This window comes from Arvicola amphibius, chromosome 8 (assembly GCF_903992535.2).
Source record: "Arvicola amphibius chromosome 8, mArvAmp1.2, whole genome shotgun sequence".
NCBI classification, from domain to species: domain Eukaryota; kingdom Metazoa; phylum Chordata; class Mammalia; order Rodentia; family Cricetidae; genus Arvicola; species Arvicola amphibius.
This window is the reverse complement of record NC_052054.1, coordinates 36,206,414-36,233,542: the sequence shown is the minus strand read 5'-3', so window position 1 is coordinate 36,233,542 and position 27,129 is coordinate 36,206,414. Positions and strand designations below refer to the sequence as shown.

Below are 27,129 nucleotides of genomic sequence, written 5' to 3'. Positions count from 1 at the left end.
CCACTGAAATGAGTGATAGAATTGGTTATGAGTTTATCCCCTGTTCCTAGTTATATTCACATAGGCTAATTAACAAGACACACATATAGTCATTTGGATATAAGAAACATGACAGCCCTGATCACACACTTAAAATCATAGTCTTAAACAGAACTGATGACTTTGAAGCAGGACAGTCTCTTTAACGTATTGTGTCGTGGAGGTTACTATTTTCAAATTCAGCTTACTATCCTGTTGAAAGCTAAATGGTTTTACTAGTGTATTGTTGGTTGGTTTTTAGGAAAAGGCCTTCAGAGTTGTTATTGTATAAAACCATGTCAGGGAAAGAAAAAAAACCCTGTGGGACACAACTGCCTCTCAGCTGCTGACAAAAGGCACAGCAGAGGCAAAACTGATTCTTTGGAGCTGGCAGAATCAGATGCTGCAATGTTCCGAGCATCTGGCGTCAGAACAAGTAGGCGGGCGAAGATTTAGCAATAGATGTGGCTGACTTCTCCCTCAGGGTTGGGTTTCCCATTACACACAGGTCCTGAAATAGTAACATGCAAGTCTCCTGTAATGGCTGCCCTGTTTTATCCTACCCCTCTCTGTGGTTACCATGATTATCCTTACTTTTCACTGGTATGCTCCTTTTATTCTAGGCTGGAGGTCAATATTAATAATTAGGAAATACATCATCCCCTACCTGCATCCACAGGTACTCTGGGGCCAGGCCCAGACTGTAAATGCTGATTGAGAGACTGTATCTGAATCTGGCCTCCCAGACCGAGCATGTTACTGTACCCACTGACCGGAGAACCTAGATTTCAGCATTTCAGATTTCCTGCATCTGGAATATTTTTTGTCCTGGAACTAAGATATAAGGCTATCAGTGACTCTGGCCCGGACCATGTGGTGCTTATTGATTCTTCCCCCTCTATTGTCTGGGTAGAATTAGGTCCAATCAGGATCACAACCTCCTTGCTCTGAAGCAGGTCAGTTAGGATGACCTAAGAAAGACTTACCCTAGTTAGGTTGCATATCCTAAAGATCCGATTGATCACATCACAGTCCATTGAACAAGACATACACTCCACTTGGATAGGGCCATATCGTAGCATCCCTTCTTCTGGCCAGTACTGAGGGCAGCCCTACACAATTAATGTTTGGGAAAGAAAGAGAAGAGGTTTGGTTTTAAAGTTCTACACAGTAGAAAATGGAATTTTTTAACTGTTCCATTAGGATGCATCCAGAACCACAAAATCAACCCATGGCCACCAACCTGGGACAAGTCCACTTCATTTAGCATCACAATGGAGGTACACCCATAATCATACACCAGTCTCCAGAAATCCTTCACAGTGTTCGGCAGCGGGTACTGTGTGACAATGAAGGCTGCTGGCTGCCTGTAGCTCTGTGGAGAAGCAGGAGAGTTGAGAAATGTAAGAACTTAAATTGCAAAGGGGGGTGGACATGATCATATTATCATTGTACATACTTATGAAATTCTCAATGAATAAATAAAAATAAATAAAATGCACAACGAGTTATACAAACATTCAATGTACTCCATTGCAGGACCAAGTAGGTGGCTGTAGCTTTCAAGAGAGATGAAACCACAGTGCCTTCTAAGCCATGGCACCACTGGGATGTAATGGAACCAGGAATGAGTAAATGACATAGAGTTTGATGTCACTATAGTATTTGAGTCCCAGCTTTATTTCACCGAGTAATGTTAATACAGGACAAACACAGAGGAGGACAGAAACCCCAACAAGCAGGCCCTCATGTTACAAACAGCTGCCTAACGTGTAGACAACTGCATCCACATAAAGCCTGAAAGAGCTCGGGAAGTAATTTGAGACCGAAAAGAATAGAATAAAGCATGGCTTCTTGGTAGCAGCAATTTTTCATGTCTGCTCTGCATGCTAGGGGCAAGCAAGCACTCTCATTTAAGAGAGGCTTCCCAACTCAGCTTTAACTGTAAAATCTTGCAGCTCTTTAAGAGGTCTTGCCATGAAACACTTAAATGGTGTTGTTGAAAAGCTGACCTCATGCTTTTTGGTTTTCAGCCATAGCAGGAAAAAAGTTGCTCTGTTTTATTGCTGGCTTTCTGGGCTGTCCTGCCAGAGCAAATGCTGACTCTTTCAGGCAGGCAGTCTGACTACAGAGCATTTGAGTGTTGTTTGTGGACACAGTGTTACAGCTTGCTTGCTGGCAAGGACCTTGAAACGCCATAGAGTTGTGGCAATAAACATGGCTCCAGCTGGTGCCTCTGCCAGGAGGCTAGCATCTCAGAAAGCTAAGAAATGGGCTGAATCTAGCCGTCAAAGCCATGGCTTTAATCCTCTCTGTATTGCTTAGCAAATTAAAGACTCATGTGGTCAGAAAAAGAGAGATAGATAAGTAAAGAGAGATTCAAAGACAAAGAAAACCTCTAAATGGTTACAATGTGTTAAAATATATGCAGGCTTGGGAGAGGAGAATAAAAGGTTAAAGCCCTTAAAATAAAAAAGAAAGAAAGAGAGTAGTTGGGTGTGGTAGCACACACCTTTAATCCCAAAGCTTGGTAGGGGTAGGTGGTGTGGGACAATTGTCTATATTCAGGGAGGAGAAAGACTCCTGTAGTTTCCTTGCTATCATTTCATAGGCAAAATGAAAAAGAAATAAAGGTGATAAATTGTCTTAAGGATGCTGAATCTTGTCTGCTTTCTTGCTTCTTCCCAAGATAACAAAGTAAGATCACTGGTGACACAATTTTAAATTCCCTTCCCCGTTGTTCTGTTTCTGGGCAAGTGGCCCACAGAGGACATGTGAGAGTAGTGGCAGGGGGTCAAAATAAGGGTTTCCTGGTGATGATATTTTTTTCTTACATGATATTGCTTATATCATCCTTAGTCTTTTCTAGTTTACTAAATAAAATTAGCTACTTTTAAATGATTAGAACACTGAGCACCATAGATAAATATTTCCAAATTAAAAACCCCACACTTTGGTAGGATGTGGCATTCTGTGATTTTAAAATGTATTCTCATTACTCAAAAAAGGTATGGTATTAATCTTGCTTCACAAAATAATTAAAGTAAAAAAATACAACTCATATTTTTCTATAGGATAATACAACTATCAAACTTCAAATCGACACTACACCTATAAAAATTAGACTTGCTAAGAATCTCTGGAGGTGCAATCTCAAATCCTTTTCAAAACAATTCGTATTTCACTGACAGCTTCCGATTTTCCATTCTAGTCCATTTTATAATTCCAAGAAACGAAAAGTAGCCAGTGCTCAGCTGAGTTATGGAGATTCTCAGGGCCCTTTCTACTAACAAAGCGTCAGTCTCTTACATCCATAAGAGCAGCATTGATGTAGTTACTGCTCTCCCCGTCGATTGTAATTAAAAAAGGGAGACATCTGTCAGGTGGGAGCATGTCCATGAAACGGTTCTTGTCATGGTTCCTTGGCAGGCAGGCGATGCTGCAGTCTTCAGCTTGGAGTCGAGGGGTGACAGAATTCAGAGTCTGAAAAGAAAAGGGAACCCAGGTTAAAAAACAGAGACCCACGGAATAGCGTAGCACAGACCCACCAAGTATTTGGGAAGCCAAGTGGAAGGTGAAGGGTTTTCTGAAAAACAACGGCAGTGGCCTCTGTGACTGGCTGATGGACTTCTTAGTTAAGTGAATGAAAGCCTGTGAAGGGAGGCCGTCATGGGACACATTTTATTCACACGTCTCTTCTCAAAAGGCAAGAACGGCTAAACTACACCGCTATCCACAAAACATACTGCCCAGACAAAGAAAATACAAGGCTGATCCATGACGGTAATGATGGGCTTCAAATGGAAAGCAACCATTTGCAATCACATTTTGTCATGCTGGAATACTACACCAAGAATCTAAGGAACAGTTTCCCAGCAGCTACGTGTGAACTCATTTTCTTCCATATTGAAGACTGTATAAAAGCAGTAAACACACTGGAGCTAAGACAATGTTTAGTGCAAATCTCAGCTATTATTACTAATATGCTGATCTCACAGTGAGCGCGCCATTAAAGGCCAAAATAGTAAGGCTGTACGGAGGAAAGAAAGAAGTTATAAACACAAAAATCATAACTAGATTTGACTGTTATAATATCTTTTTCTCATACCCTTTTCAGAATATGAATTCATTTGCCCTTCAGGACATAGCAGATATCAGTGCAAATGAATCCATAACGTACATAATGAAAGACAATAATGTCATAGTATAGTTGCAGAAGGGTCAAAGGTTATATATTTGACCTGAAAGACCTTTTCTAAAAAGAGTTATTAGTGCCCAGGACGAACTGGAAAAGTTTTAATGGAAACCTTAGAAACAGTCAATACCTGAAATTCATCTTTGAGATGGGAGGAGTTAGTTTGCGAGTCTATTCTAATCATATCAAAATATGCAGCTTTAAATTCACAGACAGGGATGGCAGTCTCTCCACATAAGCAAGCTTCCAAAATGGCATCATGAATAAAAATGTACTGCTCCTATCGAAAGAAAAAAAGAGACAATTTCATACTAGTTTAGCAATGTTTAGTTTAGAGGAGGTAGAGAATATACCCAAAAGGCACTATTATTGGAGATAACGGTAAATCTGTGATTTGATGAGTCAATATTGATAATACAGTAAGAAATACAGTAAATTTCATTTGGTAAATGGTGGAAACAAAAGGAAAATAAAGACAGACTAAGAATGAGACCATCTACCTCTGTCTGAACCATATTGATGCGGCGCGATCGTAAGGCTTTGACACAGTTGTAGATGTCAACCACACCCTCTCTTTCAGCCATGTCCAGCATGATGTCAATCACAATGTAGCATCCTGTGCGCCCAGCACCAGCACTGAGAAAATGAGAGAAGAATAAGAAGCATGTTTCTCTTCGTAAGCTTCAGTCTCTAGTCTACCTTGAGCTACATGAAGTCAAATTGACTTAACAGAAAGCAAACACATAATTTTATACGCCAAAACATACTAATGCATAAATGACTGCATGTGGAGTGCCTGATTTGGCATGGTGGACTTAGGTCAGAACGAGAGTTGCAAATTATTTCCACACTGAACATAATGTGTACGTATTGTTCAAGTTGCACACCTCTATCACACGGTCTTCATTTCATGCAAATTTAAATGTGATAATTTTATATTACTTTATAATTTTGCACTCGTGGAACTGAAAGAGTATTGGCATTAAGCTATGAAATGACGTTCCACGTTGAGTTTCTTTCACGCTCCTGTAGTCAGTCATCCAGCTGCAGCAGACCTCGCTGTCCTAGCTCGACTTGGTCACCAAGTGAGTGACCAAGGCCACTGATCCCAGAACCTTCCGAGGGAAAATGAGAGGAGCCACAGAGTTCACAGGAAATGCCAAAGGAGATGGCTGGAGGAGAGAGGGATACTACCAGAGAGGAGAAAGTCCCCAAGGAGCAAGAATATTTAATACTATCTGAAGGGAAGCTGAAGTTGTTCTGTGAACTAGAGTGTGATCTCTCTCGGTCACAGTGCTAGCCACCGTTTATAAATTTATTCTACATATTTACTTCAGCATTTTCACTGTATAAATGTTTTGCCTGTATGTATGTTTAGCATGTGCATGCCTGATACCTGTGGATATGAGAAGAGGGCATGGGACTTCTGCGACTGGAGTTACAGACAGTTAGTTGTGAGCTGCCACACATGGCTTTTGAGAATTGAAACAGAGTGCTCTGCAAGAGCAGCCAGTCCTCCTAACTTCGGAGCCAACACTAACCTGATAGCTACTCTGCTGTTTCATTTCTAAAGCAGAGTCACATGCTTTTAAACAGAATCATAATATGATGATTTTTCTTCTTTGGAAAGATTACAGGCAATAAAATAGAGAACACAACAGAGGGGTGGTGAGGGGCAGGGGGAGAGGGTGAAGGATTCTCTACCCAGACAGTTTCTTCATTTCTCTACATACAAAGACGACACCATGAAAAGGAAAATGTCATCTCTGGTTCTGGGGCCTGGAAAATTCAGAGCCCTTTCGAAGCAGGCAATTCAGGAAAACACAAACCCCCACAATGAATCAAGAAGTCACCGAATTCAAACCTATTTATTTCACTTTCTAAATGTTCAACTGTGCTCCTGGCATTATTTCTTTGTTAGCCAAGTGTGGTCATCTCGCTTACACTTGCTATTCTTGGCGTGTTAGCCAACGATAGTCAGGTATCACGATTTCCCCCAATCCTGCTTCTCAATCACTGTTCCCAGTGTCTCTGACAAGGGCAATAATGGAAGAGTGCATCAGATTTCTGGAGGATTGAAAGGATGTTTTCCCCCTTTAGATATGTCCTGAGTCTGAGCCTTATGGGATGCAGCATCCCTTACCGTTGTTTCTTTTCTTTCTTTCTTTTTTAAAAGGTCATTGCAATTCTGAATTGTTTGGATTTTACAAAAGGAAAAAAAAAAGACGCTGAAGTTCAACATGGGAAGCGGTTGGGAAGGAAGGAGTACTATCTGAGAATGGTATGCAGCCTTCAGAGCAGCTTTTTCGAATCTGTCCTTGTTCTCCTGGACCTACTTCAAAATGAGCCATGCGGTTTGCTTTCGTGCCTTGGATTGCTTCTTTTTTCTTTTCCTTCAAAGAAGTTTTTAATCAGAAGAAATCTGGATTTAATATTCATGTTTTTGGCCTATATTTGCTGAATTGCAGCAATGTGCTTTTTAGGGTCCTCTAATGGATAGTAATGTGTTTGTTTGTTTTTAAAGTTACACACCTGTTTTATAGCCCTAATTCTTGTAATTTAGGCCATTTAGTAATCTCAAATTCAGCTTTACAAGCTGGGATTCTAGTGGGAATTAAGTGGGCTAGAAAAAAAAAAAGATACCTATTCTAACTTATCATTCTTTACAGTATGGGATTTTCAAAAGTGATAAATCTGGCCAGCACAGGGGTTGCCACTAAGAGGCACTTTCCACACTTGTACCCGAGAACAACACTGTACCAGGATGATTATGTGGCTCTGGATGTTCCTAGCTTATGTCCTACACAAGGCCAGTTTTTATTTCTGCTTCCCATTATGAGTAGTACAGGCAAACACGAGCCTCATAAGCGACATCGAGCTGTCAGGCTGACGAGCCCTGACTGGATGGTCACTTGAAGCTGGAAGCATCACTCACCTGCAGTGCACGACGATGGGCCCAGCACTAGGTGGGTTCGACACCTTGACTCTCCTAATGAAGGAGAGAAGCCCCGTGGCATGGTATGGAACACCATGGTCAGGCCAGCCAGTGAAGTGGAATTGTTTGACTTCACGGATTTCGTTATAGCCCCTCTGCGCAAACATAGAAAAGAGAGCCTCAGAAAGGATCCAGAGAAAGTCATCAAATTCAGTCAATTTGAGTGACCATGAAAACAACATTTACCCATAAGTTTTGTTTTACTTATTTTTATTTTTTTAAAGGGTACTGGTCTAACATGGCTTGGGGACTTAACCTTTATCACCACAGAGCTGCCAGGAAAGGAACTGAGCTTTGCTCACTTCTCTTGGTAAATTTTTATTTGCCTTTGACAGCTTGCTTCTTACTGGGAATGACACCACATGAAATTATTTGGAGGGGGGGGGAAACAAGGAAGAAATGGAAAAGCTCCCCCTGATCTGGGGCACTGAGTTCTCAAGTGGAGATTTTAATACCTTGCTTATCCATGTTGAAAATGGTTTTGAAGCACGGTATGTAGGGATTTTCCAGGACAGTGCCACACTAGATTGGTTTGTGAAAATACACACACAGCTAAACTGGTCTATGGGCAAATGATCTTTTCTCAGCTCTGTGAAATAATTTGGCCCACCAAGCATTATCTCTAGTAACCACACAATAAAAGAAGTGAAGCATCCGCTGCTCTTTCTTTCTCCTTCCAGGTTAATCGAAGAAAACCTCATAAAGGTTTCTACAAAACCCTCTCCCGTTTCATAAGAGAAACCGGAGGTTTGTGGAAGCATCGGCACTGTAAATAAAATACTGAAAAATTCATTTTTAAGAATCTGTATTTCTACAAAAGAAAAAAATCTATATCAATCTAACTTTAGTGTGCGCTACCAGTGAAGATATTAATCTTACTTGTTCAATCAGGAAAAGCAAAAACATATGAACTAAATAAATCAATTTGAGAATGGCAGTTTATCTTCATAGCCTGTCTTACAGAAACCAGAGTTACCAAAACCTCAGGAGCTAGGAATCATGCCTTATAATTCTTTCCAATATTAATTCCTAGCAGTATAATTCTTTCCAATATTAATTCCTAGCACACTGCACTATACAAAGAAGGGATCTACAAATAACCTTAACAGTCCCACGACCAAAGTCATCCTGAAATCACAAACATGGGAAAATCACCTTCTTTTTTTGCTACTTTCCACATCCTCTATATTAAACTACTTTGCCAGAGTGGCTGCACGGGCTGCACTCTATTTCTTCTCCGGTGACATGCCAAAGACTGAATTAAAAAAAAAAAAATCCTATCTGGCAGTAAACATCTCACCAGGAATTCTTTCATTTAAAAATCCCTGTGTAGCTGGGGATGTAGCTCAGAGGAAGAACATTTGCTTGATGTGCACAAGGCATGGGTTCAATCCCAAGTACTGTCAAATACACATACATACATACATACATACATACATACATACCTAGAATTTCTGACTAATGACTAAACATGTGTCCTACTTCCAAAACCACTGTTTTATATTATCCATAACAGAGAGAAAAAAGTTCAGACTCTAGTGGCACTCTATTTAGAATGTAGTTAAACCTGTGTGGTGACATTAATCTCACACATGCCAGTCTGGGACACACGTTGCCTAATCATTCACATCTCATTTTATGACATCTGATATTAACCAAATATATTTTATTAATTTTAATTATCTTCTCTGGCTATAAGAATGGACAAGCACATTCTTTCAAAGGATAAGAGAAAAAAAATCCCAACTTCAAAACCACAGTTCCATTTCAATGGTAAATTTAACAGTTCTTTTTCCCTTTCCCCTCCCATCTGCTCACCATTATTTTTGAGCCAGTTTTTGAGAAATAAAATTTTCTGGACAATTTGTGTGTCTGGACCAAAATGCATGTCTGTGTGTCAAAGTTTATGCATGACTTTAAGAGTAACTTTTCTGATAGCAGATGTAATTCTAGTTACCTACTCTCCTTGCTTTCCAGTAAGGTGCACTTTACACAGTGCTTGACATTTTTCACTGTGCCTCATTTAGAATTAGTGATTTAGGTATTTTATTGATCATTTTAAGCAACCTGGATTTAAATGTATTTTTCCCAGTTGGTATTCCTCCTTAGTATATAACTTGCCTTTATGCTATTGTTATTTTTCTGACTTTCTAATTTTGTAATATTTTGTGTGTACTATGATTTGACTATTTCTCTACTACTTCATGTTTACAGCTATCTAGAATTTTCCAAAAATACAAATGAAGATATTTCATATAAATAACTTCCTAAGTATAGACATAAGATAGGTAAATGATTCAAATGTCTAGATGGTTAAGAAATTCTACAGATAAACTGCTATACTGATTTCTAGAGACCCAAAGGATTTGTACTTGATCACTAATGAATACAGTATCTAAGTGACCACATACAATCAATGAGGATTATTATTCTTTGTAAAATTTCTTGCTCATTTGAAAGTACAAAATGGTATATCCACATTCACTGACCATTCTCCATGGGCAGTTTTGTGGCTGCCTGTCTTCAGAGATTCCAGTGTCTCACTTGCATTAACACTACAAATTGATCTTACTGATATTCATAGGTCTGCATGCACCTTTGTTTACATGTTTGTGTGTTCTACTATCTGGTAAGCACTTCTGCAGCGTCCATGGCTCTGTGCCTATGCCTCTTTTAAAAGGGCTCTCGGTCTCTCGCTTCTTTAGTATTTCGCCTTATACGCAGCGGGTCACAACACGAGTAATATTTATGAGTAGAGGAAAAGGGGATAGAGCTGACAGCGGTGGGAGGTAGGAGTAATTAGAATGCATTTTATCCTATGAAGATATCAAGGAAAACTTCAATTAATGAAAATAAAACTAAACATTGATGGGGTAGTCTCGGCTTCAAAGCCCTCCAGTGGCCACCTAACTCACATGCTAAAATCACATGGGTGCCAACTAGGCTGGACATCTGGCTGCGCGATTCTCGTCTTGAGTGTTTCCTTTACCATTAATTACCTTTCTCTGACATCTTATCCATGAGTCACTTCGCAGAACAGGAAAAAAACTAAGGCTTAGGGCTAAGGCGTGACTCAGTTCTCGCGGGAACACCTTCCCCTGACGTAATCTCGTACCCTCCCTCTCTTCCATCAGGTCCGCCTGCCATTTTAAATCTTTTCTTCCCCATAACCCCTTTTAGTTTTGTCAAATGTTTCCTCTTCTACCTCAGTATTATTTTCTATTTCAATTCCCAAAGGCTACTTTATCACAGAGCTCTGCAGCTACATAACATAATCTCTTGTCTACAGTTTTTATCTGTCTCCCTTCAGGTGAGGACTCAAGAGTAGGGATTTTAATATATGTCCCAAGGCTCAGCTCTCAAATAAGAATTTGTAGCTTGCTGAGATTAGCGGCACATGCCTTTAATCTTAGCACTTGAAAGGCAGAGGCAGGCAAATCTCTGTGAGTCTGAAGCCAGCCTGGTCTACACAGCGAGTTCCAGGATATGCAGACCTATGTAGCAAGACACTGCCACGAGAAAAGCTAAAACAAACAACAACAACAACAAAACTCCAAACAAAGCAAAGCAAAACAAAACAAAATGAATTTGTAAACTAATGGATGGATGGACTTCTTAGTAATTAAAACAAAAGAAAACTACAGTATTCATATTTTCATTGTAAGCTTTTTAACGCTTACCCTCTCCAAGGTGAATGTCCTAACGACGTATTCAGCAAGGGGTTCCATTTCTACACAGGCCACTTTGAAGTCACCATAAACCTCGGTATCATCAGGCCAATATTTATAGCATTTCACCTAACGATGAGAAGAATGCACAGATATAGAGTTATCTGAACACATACACAGTAGCCAAGATGACTTCATTCCACTGATACATTTAGGCCACAATTCGAACACAGCTGAGAACACATCACACAATAAACAGACTGTGTGCTTTCAAAGACTTAAGTCTAATAGCTAAGCTATATTTCAGTACCCAATTCAAGCTTGTATCACTTCCTCCAGGCATTCCTTCATAAGTGGTCTAGTCCCAAGTAGCCAGCCCTCCTCATATGCATATATGAACAATGCAGTATGGACAGAGTAGGTTGTATAAACATGTAAAGAAGAGATTGTGAATTTGGGGGCAGGATGTAATGAAGGAATTGGAGGAGGCAGGGGAATGGTCATGAATAAAATTTCCAAAAATTATCTTTAAAAAATTAAATGTTATTACCCAATAAGAAACCAAATATGTTTCATTCATTGAAAGTTCACTTAGGAGCATTCAATTGAAATGTTCTGAGTATGAAATTACTTTCTCATTACTTAAACTTATTCATTTATTTTTACATCCAAACCTCAGTTTCTTCTCTCTTCTTCCCTCTCATTCCTTTATTCCCCCTCCCCTCAGTCCCTCTTCCCCCAATCCATTGCTTTGTTGTTTCTGTAAAGAGCAGGCCTTCCATGGGTGGCAACAAAGCATGGCATATCAAGTGGAGGAAGGGCTAAGATCCTTGCCTTGTATTATGTCTGTTCAAGGCAACCCAGTATGAGGAACAGATTACCAAAAGCCAGCCAAAGCATTAGGGACAGTGCCCCCACAACTAGGGTTCCCACAAGCAGACCAAGCTATACAACTGTCACATGTGTAGAGGGCCTAGGTCTGATCCATGCACAATTCTTGGCTGTTGGTCTAGACTCTGTGAGCTCCTATGAGCCCAGGTTGCTGCTTCTGTGGGTTCCCTGGGGATGTCCTTCTAGTGCGACCCAATACTTGGCTATGTGTGGGTCTCTTCATCTGTTTCCATCAGTTACTGGATAAAGGTTATCTGATGACAACTGGAGTTGTCACCAACCTGTCTTTCAGACTGTCATATGAAGTATTCTTAAACTACTGGATAGTATTCTCTAAGTGAGTTGATTATTGCTTTTCAAGAATACCCATAAAAGTAAAAAAAAAATTAACATAGTTTTCTCTTACCCGGCCAACCTCCACTAAATTAGTCACCATGACAATACAGGCAGACTGTTCTTGCCACACCATCCTCCAGAAATCATAGACGGTCTCATGAACTGGGCCTATAAACAAATTATTTTTCAGATTGTGTTATCAGAAACATAGTTAATAAAAAGTTTAGATAATGTAAAAGGTACGGTTATGTGAGACAGGCTAAAAAAGATAAAACTCTAATTCAGAGCACCACTAGAACCAGAACCACTTAATTTCAGCTCATACCAGAATATATACTACATGAAACATCGTGGGCATGAACACGCTTTTCTTCAGTTTTCTTCTGTACTTAGTAATCCATAAGAAGGTACCACTACTTTCTAGGGTGTTTATTTCTGTCCCTATGGCATTCCACTGTACATGTACAGGTGTGTGGATACAGAACTCTCTGGACACTTGGCAGAGGAGCAGCTGATATTACTGAATTAAATAAATGCCCATCATTTATAAAGAGTGCATGAGTAAAATTAAATGCCATATCCTTACCTCCTATTATTACTATTACTATTATTTTACATGATTATCTAACTGCCAACGCATGTGCTAGGCTGTCATTCACTCAGAACCACAAAACTAGTATATGAGTCAGCACAATAGTTCATATTTCTAACTGTAAAGAATACTTTTTCAATTAAACCCAATGACGAAAACAAAAGGGAAAATCCAGACAAAATGACCTCAGCTAAAAGAGCAAATGTCAGGAAATAGATTTAACTCCCTGGTAGCATTGGCCTAGCAGGCACAAGGCCCTGGGCTATGTAGTCAACACTGAAGGAAGAGAAGAGCAAAGCAAAGCTAAACACAACAAAACCCAGTAAAGGAGTAAACATGTGTTTGGTCATGATCGGTCTTCTTTGTACGGCCAGGAGACATTTTGAGGAGATTACAGATTTGTGTGCTTTTTTTCGATACTAGGGCACCATGATATGATCAACCTACTTCATTTCTATTTTCCATAAGGAACACACTTTACTACATTCCCTTAGGCCTATGTTTTATTCAGTCTTGATTTGTCAAAAATTGCAAGATGACAGTATATCTCATCATAATTATTGGTTTGTGTCTTACTGCGTTGCAGACTGACAGAATTGGCTGCGAGATGACAGTCACCTAAGGCAGGGAGAACAACTCACTTCCTATTCATCAAAAATAAGTAGTTCCTCTTCCCGCACTAATGACTAGTGTGTTGAAATATCTGACCATCAAAGACCAAATCACGGGCTGGAGAGATGGCTCAGAGGTTAAGAGAACTGAAAGCTGTTCCAGAGGTCCTGAGTTCAATTCCCAGCAACCACATGATGACTCACACCCATCTGTAATGAGATCTGGTGCCCAGAACACTATATACATAATAAATAAATTTTTAAAAAAAGACCAAATCACAGAAATAATCAGAGGATTTTAATTTAAAAAAGAATCAAAAATCAAGTTTTTTTAAGTTATGAACAAGTATTTATACTACACAATTTAGGAAGAGCCAAATTTTTTTCAAAAGATAAAATTACAAAACAAAATTCCCTACTGCATAATAATAAAGATAAATATAATATTCAATATAAATAATTATAAATACAGTATTTAATAGACGAAGTTTTACCTTGAGTTGCAATGTAATGGCTTGGTCTCTGGTAGCCCTATAGTAGGAAAGCAAATTGGTTATCATTTTAAATAGCTGTCAGAAATAAATAAATGAAGGCATAAAAAAAGGGGAAGACAATCACTTGTCAAAATTAGATTGCAATAAAAAGACCAGACTGAGTAGTGAACACAGAGTTCACTTCTCAAACCTACGTTATGTAAAAGGAAACAGAAAACAAGGCCTAATTATATTAAGGGCTCTGATTAGAATTTAAATCATATAATTGAATTTTGTTTGTCACAGAATAACCTCAGAGATGGAGTTCAGTTTCACAGAAATGTTTATGCCTTCATATAAATTTTAAATCACTCATTCTTGGTAAGATTCTGCTCAAAAACATTAATTCTTATTGTATCATCCAAAAGTACAACACACCGCATTACAAATGGACAAGGACATATTAGAACCAGGAAAAAAAAAGAAAAAAAAAAGAAAGAAAAGAAACAGATCATTCCAATGTTAGAGCTGGACAATGCATGTGTGCTCAAATCAAAGTCCTGCCGAAATTAATTTTTATTCGTTCCGTAACATGTTCAGGAATCTGTAAGCGCTATTTTGTGTGTGCTGATAACGAAATTTACACACACATATATAGGGAAAAACAATTTAAAACTGCACTTTTTCTTGAACAAAAATTTTAGTGCTAACTTTTCTGTGTACACATGCTGTGCATAAACATTTAAGATTGTTTCCGTGGATTCTTCCTGATAAAGAATGATTTGTTTGTTAGGTGCTCTCAGTGGGTCAACTTGCCAGAGATGTGTTGAAAAATACTGATGGTATGATAGGGTTAAGTTGTAAATTTGCTTGCTTTTTCCTAAAGCTATAGTAAGAATCTGTTAAGATGTGTCCATATTTGATATGGTCAGCTCTGAACATACCCAATGAAATGTGAAAGGCAGTCTCTGATCTAAGAAGGAACACAGTGTGTACCACACTGTTTCAAATGCTGAAATTTAAGATTATTAATATTTTCAGACAGGTTCTCACTAACCCTTGCTGGCCTGGAACTCACTATATAGCAGGCTGGCCTCTAATTCACAGAAATCCACCTGCCTCAGACTACTAGGTGCTGGAATTAAAGGCGAGCATTGTCACGCCCAGTTGACTTTAATTTCTGAGTAAGTTGATACAGCATCATGTTTCATAGAAACATGTTTCAAAGTTTCATAAGCATTTCATGCTCTGTTTTAAATGAGATCTACCAACTGCAGGTGTATTTTGTGTATAACAGACAGGAAAGGGAAATTATAAGATTGCACTGTATTTAGCCAAAATATACTGGGATCTTAACATAGTTGTATAACAAATCTTATTGAGAATAAAGTCCTACCCAATGAACCATAAAATAGTATTATAGCAAGGATCTAGTGTATATTCATTATGGCAGGAAACCCAGGTTGAACTAAATAGCTAAGAACAGTAACAAAGTTGTAAGAGAAATTCTGGTGTCTTTTAATCGAGAGAACATGTCTGACAAAACTTAAAAACGTTATGAAAATAAAATTATGATGAAAAAATTAACTGATACACTTATAGACTATTCTTAATACATGAAATCAACTGGCTATATTGTTGAAATAACTGTAAAACATGAAGTTTGTAAGGGTGACAAATATCCTATTTGCTGAATTTAGAAGAGGTGGGGTTTACATGACATCTCTATATGAAGGCTGATAGTATATATATATATATATATATATATATATATATATATATATGCGCTGCAATACTATATTATACATTGACTTAAAATATGCATGCTATGATTAAATTCATTCAGAGCTTGGGTTTTTAATTATTAATAGCCGAAATCTGGCAAGTGCTAAATACATGTTAGTCACTGCACTAGAGGCGCTATCTGCATTACTTCGTTGTATTTCCACAGCAAACGGATGAGCCTCAAACTATCAGGATCTCAATATGCAGATGAGGAAACTGAAGCAAATCACATCCTCAGGATCTCCATGATTGTATTATCCATGCTTATTTTATTTTATCTATGTGAGTGTTTGCCTGAATAAATGTACATGTACCATGAATGTCTTGGTATTCAACGAGGCCCTTAGAGGGTATGAGATAGTCCAGAACTAGAGTCACAGATGGTTGTGAACTCCATGTGGGTGCTGGGAACCATAGCTGGGTCATTTGCAATAAGAGCAAATGTTTTTAACTGCTGATGCCCCCATCTCTCTAGACCCTCTAGTGTAATTTTAAACCAGGTAGTAGAGTCAAAGAGCCAGACCTTACATATAATACAATATATTACTTCTTGGCAATAAGTTTTATTGTATTTGATAATTACTTTCACTTGCATAAAGAATTTCCCTGTCCATATGTAAAACCAAATTTAACAATGCAATATGTAGTGAAAGTAGACTTTAGTGGTATATTTGATATATACACACATATATATATATATGTGTGTGTGTGTGTGTGTGTGTGATACATGTTTCAAATATAATATAGAAGTCATATTTGCCCTAAGAATTTTAACTTTACAAACCAATATCACACAAAATAGTCTTCTTACTATTGCATTTATTTATATTTTTGATATAGGGTTTTATTTAGCCCAAACTGGCCTTGAATTCATTATGTATTTCAGGATGTCTTCACACTTCTAATCCTTCTGCCTCCACCTCCCAAATTCTGGGATTACAGGCATGAGCCACCATGCCTGGTTTATGCAGTATTTGGGACTGAGCTCAGGGCTTCCTGCATGCTCAGCAAGCATTTTACCAACTGAGTCACATCCCTGGCCCCATTCTTATCTTTTAGTATCAAAAACCAATATAAAAAATGAAATTTCAAAACCACTAATACACATCATACTATCCAGCTTCTCACATATGCTTGGGAAGGGTAAGAATAAAAGCCAGAGACAGAAATCATCAACAAATAAAATTCAAATGCATAATAAATTGCCGAAGCCAGAAATAGCCCTGTTTTGCTACACAAGAAAAGGGAAGGTCAAATAGCTCTTTACACAACGTAAAATAATTACAAAAAAAAAGAAACACAAATATACTGTATGAGACTAATTAGGTGACGCATGCAGAAACAACTAGACTAAGCATTAGTAGTAACTGTGATTAAGGTTATTTATAGTAAATATTTATTGTAGGGTGCTGTTATGTACATATAGTGGTACTTACATCCCTGTACAGCCAAATCTACAGCCCAAACCAAAGTCAGGTGTGAAAGAAAGCACAACAGCGTCAGTAAGTACTAGGATGTAGAACAGGAAAAGTGTACAGTTTGTTCTTTACTTTAAAGCTAGCAATCAAGACACAGGTAATAACAGGCATTGAGCTCCCAGACAGGAACTGATACAGTGGGCGCCCTAGGGAAACACCCTGGAAGGACACTTACATCGATGTAGTTGGCATTAATGTAATCTGAAGAAGGATCATCCTCCACGGGTTGCAGAATGACTCTGGAGTGATCATCTGAAAGGTTTAAATAATCAAAAGCAAGCTGTTCAAATTCCTCTGGTTTGAGATAATGTCAGTGGTAAAGACTTAAGGACAAATTTGGTCTGTATAATCCACACTTGCAATACTCTGTATTATTATCAAATCAGTCCTCTGGGAGAAAAGCCAGAACTATATGGAGCTCACTACTTATATCAGTTACAATATGAACAGACATGCAATGGCTTGCCTTTCAGATTAGGAAGCTTGTAGGCAGCCTGGCACGGACTGGATGGCTCTTCATTTGAGCCTTGGACTTGACTACAGGACTTGCGTGGCTTCTAATTTTGTTTCTCAGGAAAGCTTTTTAGCTGGAGGAATTCCTTTTCCTCTGGATTTTATGGCAGAATGAGCCACGTAACTAGACTGTGAATTCTGAATCTACTTTTCCTTTATTCCTTGAGAGACAGGTTACGTCTAAATGTATTTTACGTAGTTTAAAATGATTTCAAACCAGAGTAGACTGGCTTAAGGAAATCAGCAGGTAATTAAAAGTCAGACCATCTGCTCTCCTCAGTACTCCCAATGTTGCCCCTAGTGATGACTTGGCTTTTTGCATGTCCTCCTCATGAAGACATCATCTGAAAGGAAATTCTGAGCGATTAATGACTCGCGGTTACTGGGGGGTCAAGGCAGAAGGGCACATGGAAGAAATACCCCAGGAACCTCAACTAGGCTCTGCACGAGTGTTACACCAGTCCAAAAGTGAAAAATAAATTTGGCATTATCCCAATATTCTTAGACATTTAATAACAATCCCCGGGGGCTGGAGAGATGGCTCAGAGGTTAAGAGCGTTGCCTGCTCTTCCAAAGGTCCTGAGTTCAATTCCCAGCAACCACATGGTGGCTCACAACCATCTGTAAAGAGGTCTGGTGCCCTGTTCTGGCCTGCAGGCATACAGACAGAATATTGTATACATAATAAATAAATAAATATTTTTTAAAAAATAACAATCCCCCATGGATTTATGCAAAAACTTAAAACAACAAATTTCTCAAAGGGTGAGATTGAATTTGGTGAGGGTGATGGTAATTTCAGAGTCAGCTAACATTGTTTTTCATATCCTATAGATCAGTTAAAAGACCAGTGTGCCACCACTTGGGTTCTCTAAACTCAAAACCATATAAGCTGTGACTCACTGCGCATTTTTCACATGCAATGTTTACATGTACCAGGAATTCTCAGGGAACTTACATGCGATAATGTTTCCATATCGGTTTTTTGCTCGGTTTTGATCTTTTTTTGCTACATCCCAAGATGCTGACTGACCTTCAAAGAAGCTCTGAAAAAAAAAAAAAGTTAGCAAGCAGACCTAATTTAATTCTGTTTCTCATAACAGGTTTATCTGCTCTACAAATTGAAAGAGTGAAAGCCACATTTGTGGTGATGGTGGCAGGGCTGCCTACAGTAGTAAATACATTTCCTGCTCAGCCCTCAGGCCTGTTTTGTGGGATGTTAGGTTGGGCGGAACTCATGTGAAAGATTGGCAGTAACTTTAGAGAAACATAGAACCTTGAAAATCTTTCAATTTTAAGATAGCTATAATTTTGTGAGTTGCAAGTAGAAGAGGCATCAATCTTTTTCAAAAAATTCTAAATAATAGTATACCCAAACTTACAAACCTACTTTTAATGATGGCTTTCTTTCAAAGGTGTGTTCATCAGCACTTATAATGGGGGTAAAAAAAATCACTTATGTATGATCTGTCATCTTTTTCTCTTTGAAGGTCATGAAGACTGGGTCTTTCATTAGGGAACAGATTTATAAAGATTCCTGTTTTGTTCTCCAAGCACCTACAGACAGATGGGTTCGATGGTGGCTTAATTATACAGAAATTTAAAACATGAGTAAAGATCTCTTTTTGTAGAAAAACTTAAACTTTGCTCAACACAGGAAGTAGGGTCTTCAAAGAGCCAACGTTCTTTGAAGCAGAGTACACAGGAACACAGGAATGTACATGAAATGAATGAACAGAACCAGCTCCGGCAGGATATTCTAATTCCTTGCTCTTATTTTGGGTGTTTCAGCACATATCTAAAGCCAGCATTCAAAATTTCAAGATAATTTTTCTCACCCCAAATAAAGTAGACAGGTAGTCCACATACAGAGCGTAAAACTTAAAAGTCTTCCCTTGAAGTTGAATTTTGGTTGCTCTTTGAAATAAAGTATGCTTGGCACCTTCCGCTTTAAGCATTTGTGTTTTTCTGTGTGTGCAATTCTATACTGTGTGTAGGAGTATAACTCAGCTTCAGCGTCCACAATGAAATTTTGAAGCAAGTCAAAAGGTAAAGAGAACTTTTTATTTTTGCTGTTTATTGGGATGTTTGACTTAAGTCACTTTGCAAGATAAATCTTGGTATTTTGGTCTGAGTGGGAAAGAGAAATACACTGGGAGAAGAAAGGCCCCATATCTGGTTTGTGGCGCTCAGTTTTTCTTCCCTGCCATCCTCAACAAACAGTTCACAAAATTAAGGGGCCCATGGCAAGCAGCATAGTTAACTTAACATCACCTTTACCATTAAAGAGTGTGTAAGCAAGGAGACAGACAAACACTCAGAATTTAAGCCAACCAGTGATAACATCCCTAACATTACAAGGGTCTCTGGGAATCCTGTGCTTAACTTTTGAAAGGGGGAAATGTACGAAGATCGAGCAAAGGGTTCATGAAAACACACTGAAACATTACTGAATCCGTTCTCAGGAACCTTACAATGAATGTAGCTCCAAATACATTCCAAGAGAGCGTTCTTTTCTTTCATTTCACCCCACTCTCTACACATATATTTGATGGCATACTCGATGCTGGACTAGAGAGGTTGTAGCGTATCCCACTCTTGGAATGTTAAAGGGAAGAAAAATGCTACATGTCATTGAGCATCAGTTAAAAATCAAATTCAGGACAGTATTGAAGCTTTCACCTCGTATTCCTCTTTGAACCCATAGCTGTCTGATGTCTTCATGAGGTTGATGTGCTGCAGTAAGTCGGCCACTCTGATGGCTGGGTGCAGCTGTCCTGTCTGGTAAGGGGACTCAGTCCCTTCACAGAGGTAGCGGGGAACATCCAGAAGGCGACTAGACTCTGCGGTGGCACTGTGGTTCTCATCTGGCAGATTTCATATTCCAGAACATTGAGAAAGAGATAAAGTTATCTTGTTTAATATACATCTGTGCAAAGGAGATTTATAGACCTTAAGATCCTTCCGGTAGTAGAAAGAAGGAAAAGAAGAGAAGCCGTAGGGGTGGAGGTGGGACCTCGGGCAGCATCACTTATAAAGACAAAGCCTTCACCTTTCACTTCGACTCAAGGGTTAAGGTCAGAGTATATATGTCTTTCAGCAATACAGAGGATGCTGGGAGAAGCAGGGAGACACTGGATTCACTTTTAAAAAGTATAGGCAGGACATTTAGCTGAGTCGCCTCTGTTTTTAGCATTTGAAGTTACAGCGGCATAGGCTGGGACCAGAGGACTGAGCTGTCAACTGGACAAACATTTTCACCATTGACTCCACTGGATGAACTCTTTCATACTCCTATTCCAACCTCCCTCAGAGACCCCATTTAGACAACCCATCCCTGCAGGGCCGCTCATCTTGCCACCTTTTCCCTCTTTTTTGTCTACCAGCTGGGGTTCTTAATCAGCACAACCCCGACACACCAGCACAAAACCCCATTCCCACCCTTCTGCCCACCAGGAGGTTTTCCTCCTTGGATCCTTGTCACTACCAATATTGGTTTGATTGCCAGGACACTTTGGCTCCTCTGTCAGCCATGTGAGAGAAACCAGGGGTACTGGAGATAAATATAGGTGCCTCCCTTCTATTCCCAGGCCCTCCATGATGCAATATCAGGCTATTTCTTATGTTTCCGAGACTTCCAGATTCCTTGCATGCTACTTCCTTGCCCTGTGTTTTAATCATTTATTTACTTATCTGGCATTTTTGGAGATAGACTCATGCACTAGAAATTCAGCAAACATTCAACGAATGAATAAGTTAAATTCAACAGAAGCCTCCACCACCCACATTTAAGTGTAGACCACATCCCCATGGTTTTAGTTCAAAACGGAAAGAGACTTTTAATGCTCTTTCTGCCATAAAGATGAAGAAAGGACCAAGAACATTTTGCCTATAAAGAATAAACAGCATTTTAATGACCAAAGAACTAAGCATTACAATGAGAAACATGCTTATATTAATCACATTTAAACTTACCACTTTAAAAAAAAAAAAACAAACGTTGAAGGGGTGTTACTTTGAAAAGCATAATACGGTCACACTCATTAACAGAAAGGAAAGTACACTTTTAGGGGAACTTGCGTTTGAAATGATAATGCATACTGCAGAGAGTGATATTTAATGAACAGTGAACCATATTTCAAGGGCTGGTACATCTGCCTGCCCTATCGCCAACTCTACAAATAGGATATGGCAAAAAATGAATTGTTGTCCCCATGACAAACACTTTTTCTTCCTGGAGAAGGAAAAAAAAAAGAACCCTACAATCAGATTTGTATGCCTCTATAATTTAGCTTGATTGCATTTATCTTTACTCTCTCTTATTAAACTGATTTTTTTGGCATTCATGTCTAAAAATACCCCACACTAAGGAAAAAAACAAATAAAGAAAATAACATCAACAGAAAAAGAAAGCCCTTGGAGCCTGTTATGACCTATGCACTCAAGAGAATCGTTGCCTTTTATTCCGGTTTTACCCACTACTCTACTTGCAAACATTTGCTAGCAAACATGACTCTCTTCAGTTCCCCCTGCCTTCTGTGAGACTGCAGTCAACTGGTCTACCATCACTAAAATATCACAATCGATAGACTGGCATAAGGAATATAAACATCGCCCAGTAAGATTAAATTCAAAAGCAACTGGTTAAGGCTCTGTCACAGGGTATACAATCAATTAGGAGAGGTCAAAGTAACAGAATGTGGCGGGGGGAGGGGGTGCAGAATATAAGCACCTAGACTGTGGGAAGGTAGATAGGAAAACCCTCGACAGAGCTCATTTCGAACCTGCTGGAACAGCAGAAGCTTTACAATTTTAAGAGGCTCAGAAACAAACTTTACTCACATTGCACATCTTACAAATGACTATATCCTAGCATGAAATAGCATGGCCTCTGTTTGGCATTAGGGTTTAATACAATAGTACAAAAGGCAGCAAGGTCTCAAGAATAATCACATATGAATTATTAATTTCAATATATTTCTACCTCATTAAACTGCGTAATAACGGGAGTCCTAGCAAGGGTGCCTGTGCTTATCATTATCCTTATTATACACTGAAGAATAATAACTTCAACTATGGCTTGATTGAAAGGTCTCTAGAGTTCTTTGTTATATACTTACCCGTTATAGGGACTTAAGCCCAATGAAGCAGTAAGACACAAAAGACAAAAATATGAATCAATATGAAAATTTTCTAAGCCTTTCAAAGTCATCAACTAGATATCAATTTGAAGCAATGTTTGAAATTATTTCAAAAAGTTGATGCATAAAATGAGTGGATGAAAAACAAGCGTAAAAACACCACAATTCTAGGAACAATGAAGAATGGAAGAGATTAATATGATGTCTAATGGGACTAATGAGAATTAGCTTTCAAAGAAAGCCAATCACTTTTAACCCAAAAATGCCCACTTTCAAAATGAACTAAAATTACACAATGGCAAATGTGTACAAATAGGTCAGATGACACTACTGGGCTAGCCCTACCTTTCCCTAAACATGACCAACCATTTCCATTTGGAATATTTTAAGAACTGCTTAGCCTTTGTAGTTTGTAAAGCTCACATGCATTATCTCATTTGCTCTCTACGATTCTGAGGTGGGAGGAAGCATGGCGGGAGCGGTTACCCTGTCTAGAGGGAGAGGAGAAAACCTGTAAAGTCGCTTTCTGAGTTCATATTGTAATTCTATATAGACCTCGCGATTTAGAACCAATTCTCCATGCCCTTAGAAAAGTACAATGATGGACTTTAACATTTAGGGGAGCCATTCCTTTCAGAGTGTCTACTATTTTCATTTAAGTGCACTCTGCTTATTAACGAGAGATAATGATAGTATCTACAATTTTCAAGAGAAGACGGCATATGTAGGGGCAGTTGACAATGTGATACCTTCCCTGTGAGCACCCGTTATAGCTCCTTCCTATGTAATCATGTCACCTGTTAGAAAAAATACCTTAGTTCACCTCTATCTCACTGTTGCTGTGCACAGCACAGCAAACGTGCAGTTAGAATACAGATTCTAGTGAACATTTATTACTTATAGAAGCTCTAAAATTATAATTCAAAATGATTATTTTAGTTCATGAAGTACATTTTACTGAACAGATCAATTGCAAAATTCCAAAATGTTTTGTGATAGACTTTTAAATTAAACAACTACATAAGCAAATAGATGCATAAGCTAGTTTCCATATTCATGATAAGTATTAAATATGAATAATAAATATAATGTGGGATAATTTTAAAAGTATGTGTATTGATAATCTGTACTTTCGGGTAAGCAGAACCATTAGGGTGTTACTGATACAGAATCTATGAACACACAATGCACGTTGGCCAAATGATTGTTGAGGAATTTGTCAAGAAATAAGCAATTTGAAATTAAACTTGTTTTGCTTTGAAATATATGTTTAAAAATTAATGCCATTTTACACTGAAAGGCCAGAATCATCACAGGCGACACCCATTTCCTTAGATGTGATCCAGGTAAACACAGGGGTCTCTTCTAACTTCTTGAAACATAATACTACTTATCATGGAATGTAGTGTCTATGCCAAACCCCTGCATCAAGATTCTAGCAACTTCCTCACTTTAGCAAACTATTAAAAGAACAAAGTAAAAGCAAATGAACAGAGTCGCCCTTTTCACCTCTGACTGCATCTTTAATTGCTTTAAAGCTAGAAGGACTTAGACAACCCCTTTGCTAAAGCTGACTTTCCCACATCAGCTAGTTGCTCAGTTGCTCCTGGCCCCTGGCAATGGAGGTGTTTGGGTTTATTTACATTTGCTATCCATTAGGGGCAATTGTGCTTCTGCTCCAAATCCAGCACAGCTTAAAGCTGGTGTGTTGTTCTAAAGAGTGTGCCTGCCATTCAAATCCACCAGACCCAAATGTGTTGAACAAAGTTCGCTGTCTCTGTCTGGACTCTGGGGATCTATCTGAAACACCAAGGGACTTCCTAAAGGCAAAGAGTTACTATGTGGACAAGAACAACCCATGCAAGGAGTTGTGATGCATGCAAAAGAGGAAAATAAAATAATAAAATAAAGACTGGTGATAAAGGTTCTGGGCCTCACCTAACACAGCAGTCGGCACAAGTGGATCATTGGGCACTGTGGGAAAACAAAGCTCGTGATGCAATGCTTGGCTCTAAATTCTACTTTTCAAGTAATTTTTATACCTTTATAATAATCTTTACAATTTATTTATATTTTTCTTAAAAGTACTGTGACACAACTTGCTTTGATTTCTGTATTTTGCAAGGGTAACATTCTTTTTTTACCAGGGTTATTGTAAAATGTCAAGAGAATTGCATCTATAATTATAGTCCAGGTCTCTGTTCAATTTAAAAAGCCAGATTCTTCACCTTGACATTATAAAAATGATAAAATTAGGAGAAATGGAACCATGCATTTTAGATCTATCAAGTGTAAGTAAGGTATTTACAGAAATGAAGATCTTATAGTCATTCTAACCATTTTTCCCAGTTAACTGTGGGGAATAGGTTTAATCCTTTCTCTAAGTTCATAACTGGATATTTATAGATACACACTCAGAATTGTAACTTTATAGTCAGGTACTGACATAGATAGCATACAGAAGAGTCTGTGGAACAAAAATACAGTCAGATCTACAACCAAGTAAATATTGAATCAAGTGCAAACTTTCTCTTAAAAGCCAGAGAATTTTATGTCCTTCTCTGTTGTTAAAACTTAATAGTGAAATAAAAAGAAGATGGGCCACAAAGGCCCTATCATGTTTAAAACTGAATTCCAAAATGGCTGACATAGTACTTTTAACTACTACTCAGTGTGAATATACACAAGAAAAATGACAACCTGTAGTCAAGGTCAACAATTACTGAAAAATTTCACCAAGCTAAAGATTTTTTAAAAAAAAATTCCCTTTACGAAATGACATAAAGACATAGTCTAAAATACTGTGCAACCTTACCATTTATTATGTTTATAATTTGCATATAAATATGAATTTTATTATTTACTTCTTGTCTTCTTACACCCATGTTTACCAAATTAGGGTGTTACCAAAATATGAATGCTAATGACAAACTTGGTTTGTCCATCTCAAGCATCAATTTTACCTGAAGAACTGAAGAAATGACTTATGCATGTCAACTTAAATATAACTAATTTAAAAACATAAAGCCTTGAAAGGGAATAATTTTCATGCGAAATTCAAAGTGTGCAATTATCCAAATCCCCCATGCTTAAACAGGACTTCAATGAAAACATTTATAAAGCACTTCCTTTAATAGGTCAGCATTAGTCATATTGAAAGAATCTATGTTTGGGGAATGGAGAGATGAGCGTGGATGTGATCTCATTAATGTCTGTGAGCCAAGTAACACAAGTACACTTTTAGTTTTCATACTTGATACTTAGACACGTAAAAGACAAATCTTTCAAGTAGTTACTTTATTTCTTGTTTAGATGGTATGTGTGAATGTATGCATGTTGCCATGTGTGAGGACATACTTGTGTGGCTCCAAAGAAGTTGATCTTATGTGGCTTCTTCAGTCTTCCAATTAATGCATTGAGATAGGGTCTCGGTAACCCTGAAGCTCACCAATTCCAGCTATTCCAGTTAGTCAGCTTTCCCAGGGGACATCTATGCCTCCCAAGTGGTAGGATTACAGGTGGATGCCACACCTGCCTGGCTTCTATGTGGGTTCTGGGATCTGAACTCCGGTTTTCATGTTTCTCTGGTACTTTCTCCACCAACTTACCTCCCCATCTCTGTGGTTAGTTTTTTGGTATTGGAATGGCCCAGGACAAATATTAGATTACCTCAATGGAATAATTACTTATGCTGCTAATTCCTAGAAAGCATTACTATGTTTCTTCTTATCACTAATGAATATTTATCTTCTATAAAGGAAAAGGCAAAAGTATAAATTGATGAACACTAATTTTATGTAGAAAACACCATTTTTAGCTTAATTCAATGACACATGCTGCCTTAATGTCTTATTTTGGAATGTTTCTTATACTTTTATAACAAAATCCCCAGTTTAAAGTTAAACTAAATCCTGTAGCAAACTGAACAAAAGTCTTTTTGTAAATTCCATTTTACTCTTCTTAGCTGGTTTGTCTTCTGGCTGTTTCTTTCATTATTCAAAAGATATTGTGGAAAATCAAATGCACTTACTAAGCCTCCAAAGCATTGAGCAAAACTGTAATGAACAACTTACATCTTGGGCTGAAGTTATGCTGGTCCATGAAGGTGAGGGAGAGGGGATCCTCTGCGTGCAGGGTGCTCTGATCCGCGTAACTTCGGTCCATAGCATTCACCATGTGAGTCATCTCCTGCCGCGTGTTCCCCATCGCGTCTTTGCGCTTTTTAGCAAGCTTGCTGCCAAAGCAAACACAAAAGGGAGCCCTGAGTGTGGTGACCCTTGAGGGACAGCTGACACCAGCCATCAAGAAGCTGAAGTGAGCCTGAGGACAAGGCTACAGACATGTATTGGAAAACCTATGAACTGTTCATCATCTCAGGAGTCAAGACAACACACAAACCATTACATCAGCTGGTTGATGCAGCACACTTAGTA

At 38.5% G+C, this 27,129-nt stretch overlaps 1 protein-coding gene across 2 annotated transcripts in view; it reads right to left on the bottom strand.

Moving 5' to 3' along the window:
* Ptprk (protein tyrosine phosphatase receptor type K) overlaps positions 1-27,129 on the bottom strand; it is a 523,134-nt gene that overhangs the window by 5,870 nt on the left and 490,135 nt on the right. For both annotated transcript variants that reach the window (XM_038340426.2, XM_038340427.2), the window contains exons 15-27: positions 26,770-26,930; positions 20,238-20,422; positions 18,514-18,601; positions 17,218-17,294; positions 13,801-13,837; positions 12,174-12,271; positions 10,889-11,005; positions 7,149-7,303; positions 4,714-4,849; positions 4,344-4,493; positions 3,328-3,501; positions 1,262-1,393; positions 1,005-1,130 (exon numbers count right to left, since the gene is read on the bottom strand). In XM_038340426.2, coding sequence (XP_038196354.1) covers positions 1,005-1,130; positions 1,262-1,393; positions 3,328-3,501; positions 4,344-4,493; positions 4,714-4,849; positions 7,149-7,303; positions 10,889-11,005; positions 12,174-12,271; positions 13,801-13,837; positions 17,218-17,294; positions 18,514-18,601; positions 20,238-20,422; positions 26,770-26,930 — 1,636 coding nt within the window. The remainder of the gene's footprint in view (positions 1-1,004; positions 1,131-1,261; positions 1,394-3,327; positions 3,502-4,343; positions 4,494-4,713; positions 4,850-7,148; positions 7,304-10,888; positions 11,006-12,173; positions 12,272-13,800; positions 13,838-17,217; positions 17,295-18,513; positions 18,602-20,237; positions 20,423-26,769; positions 26,931-27,129) is intronic.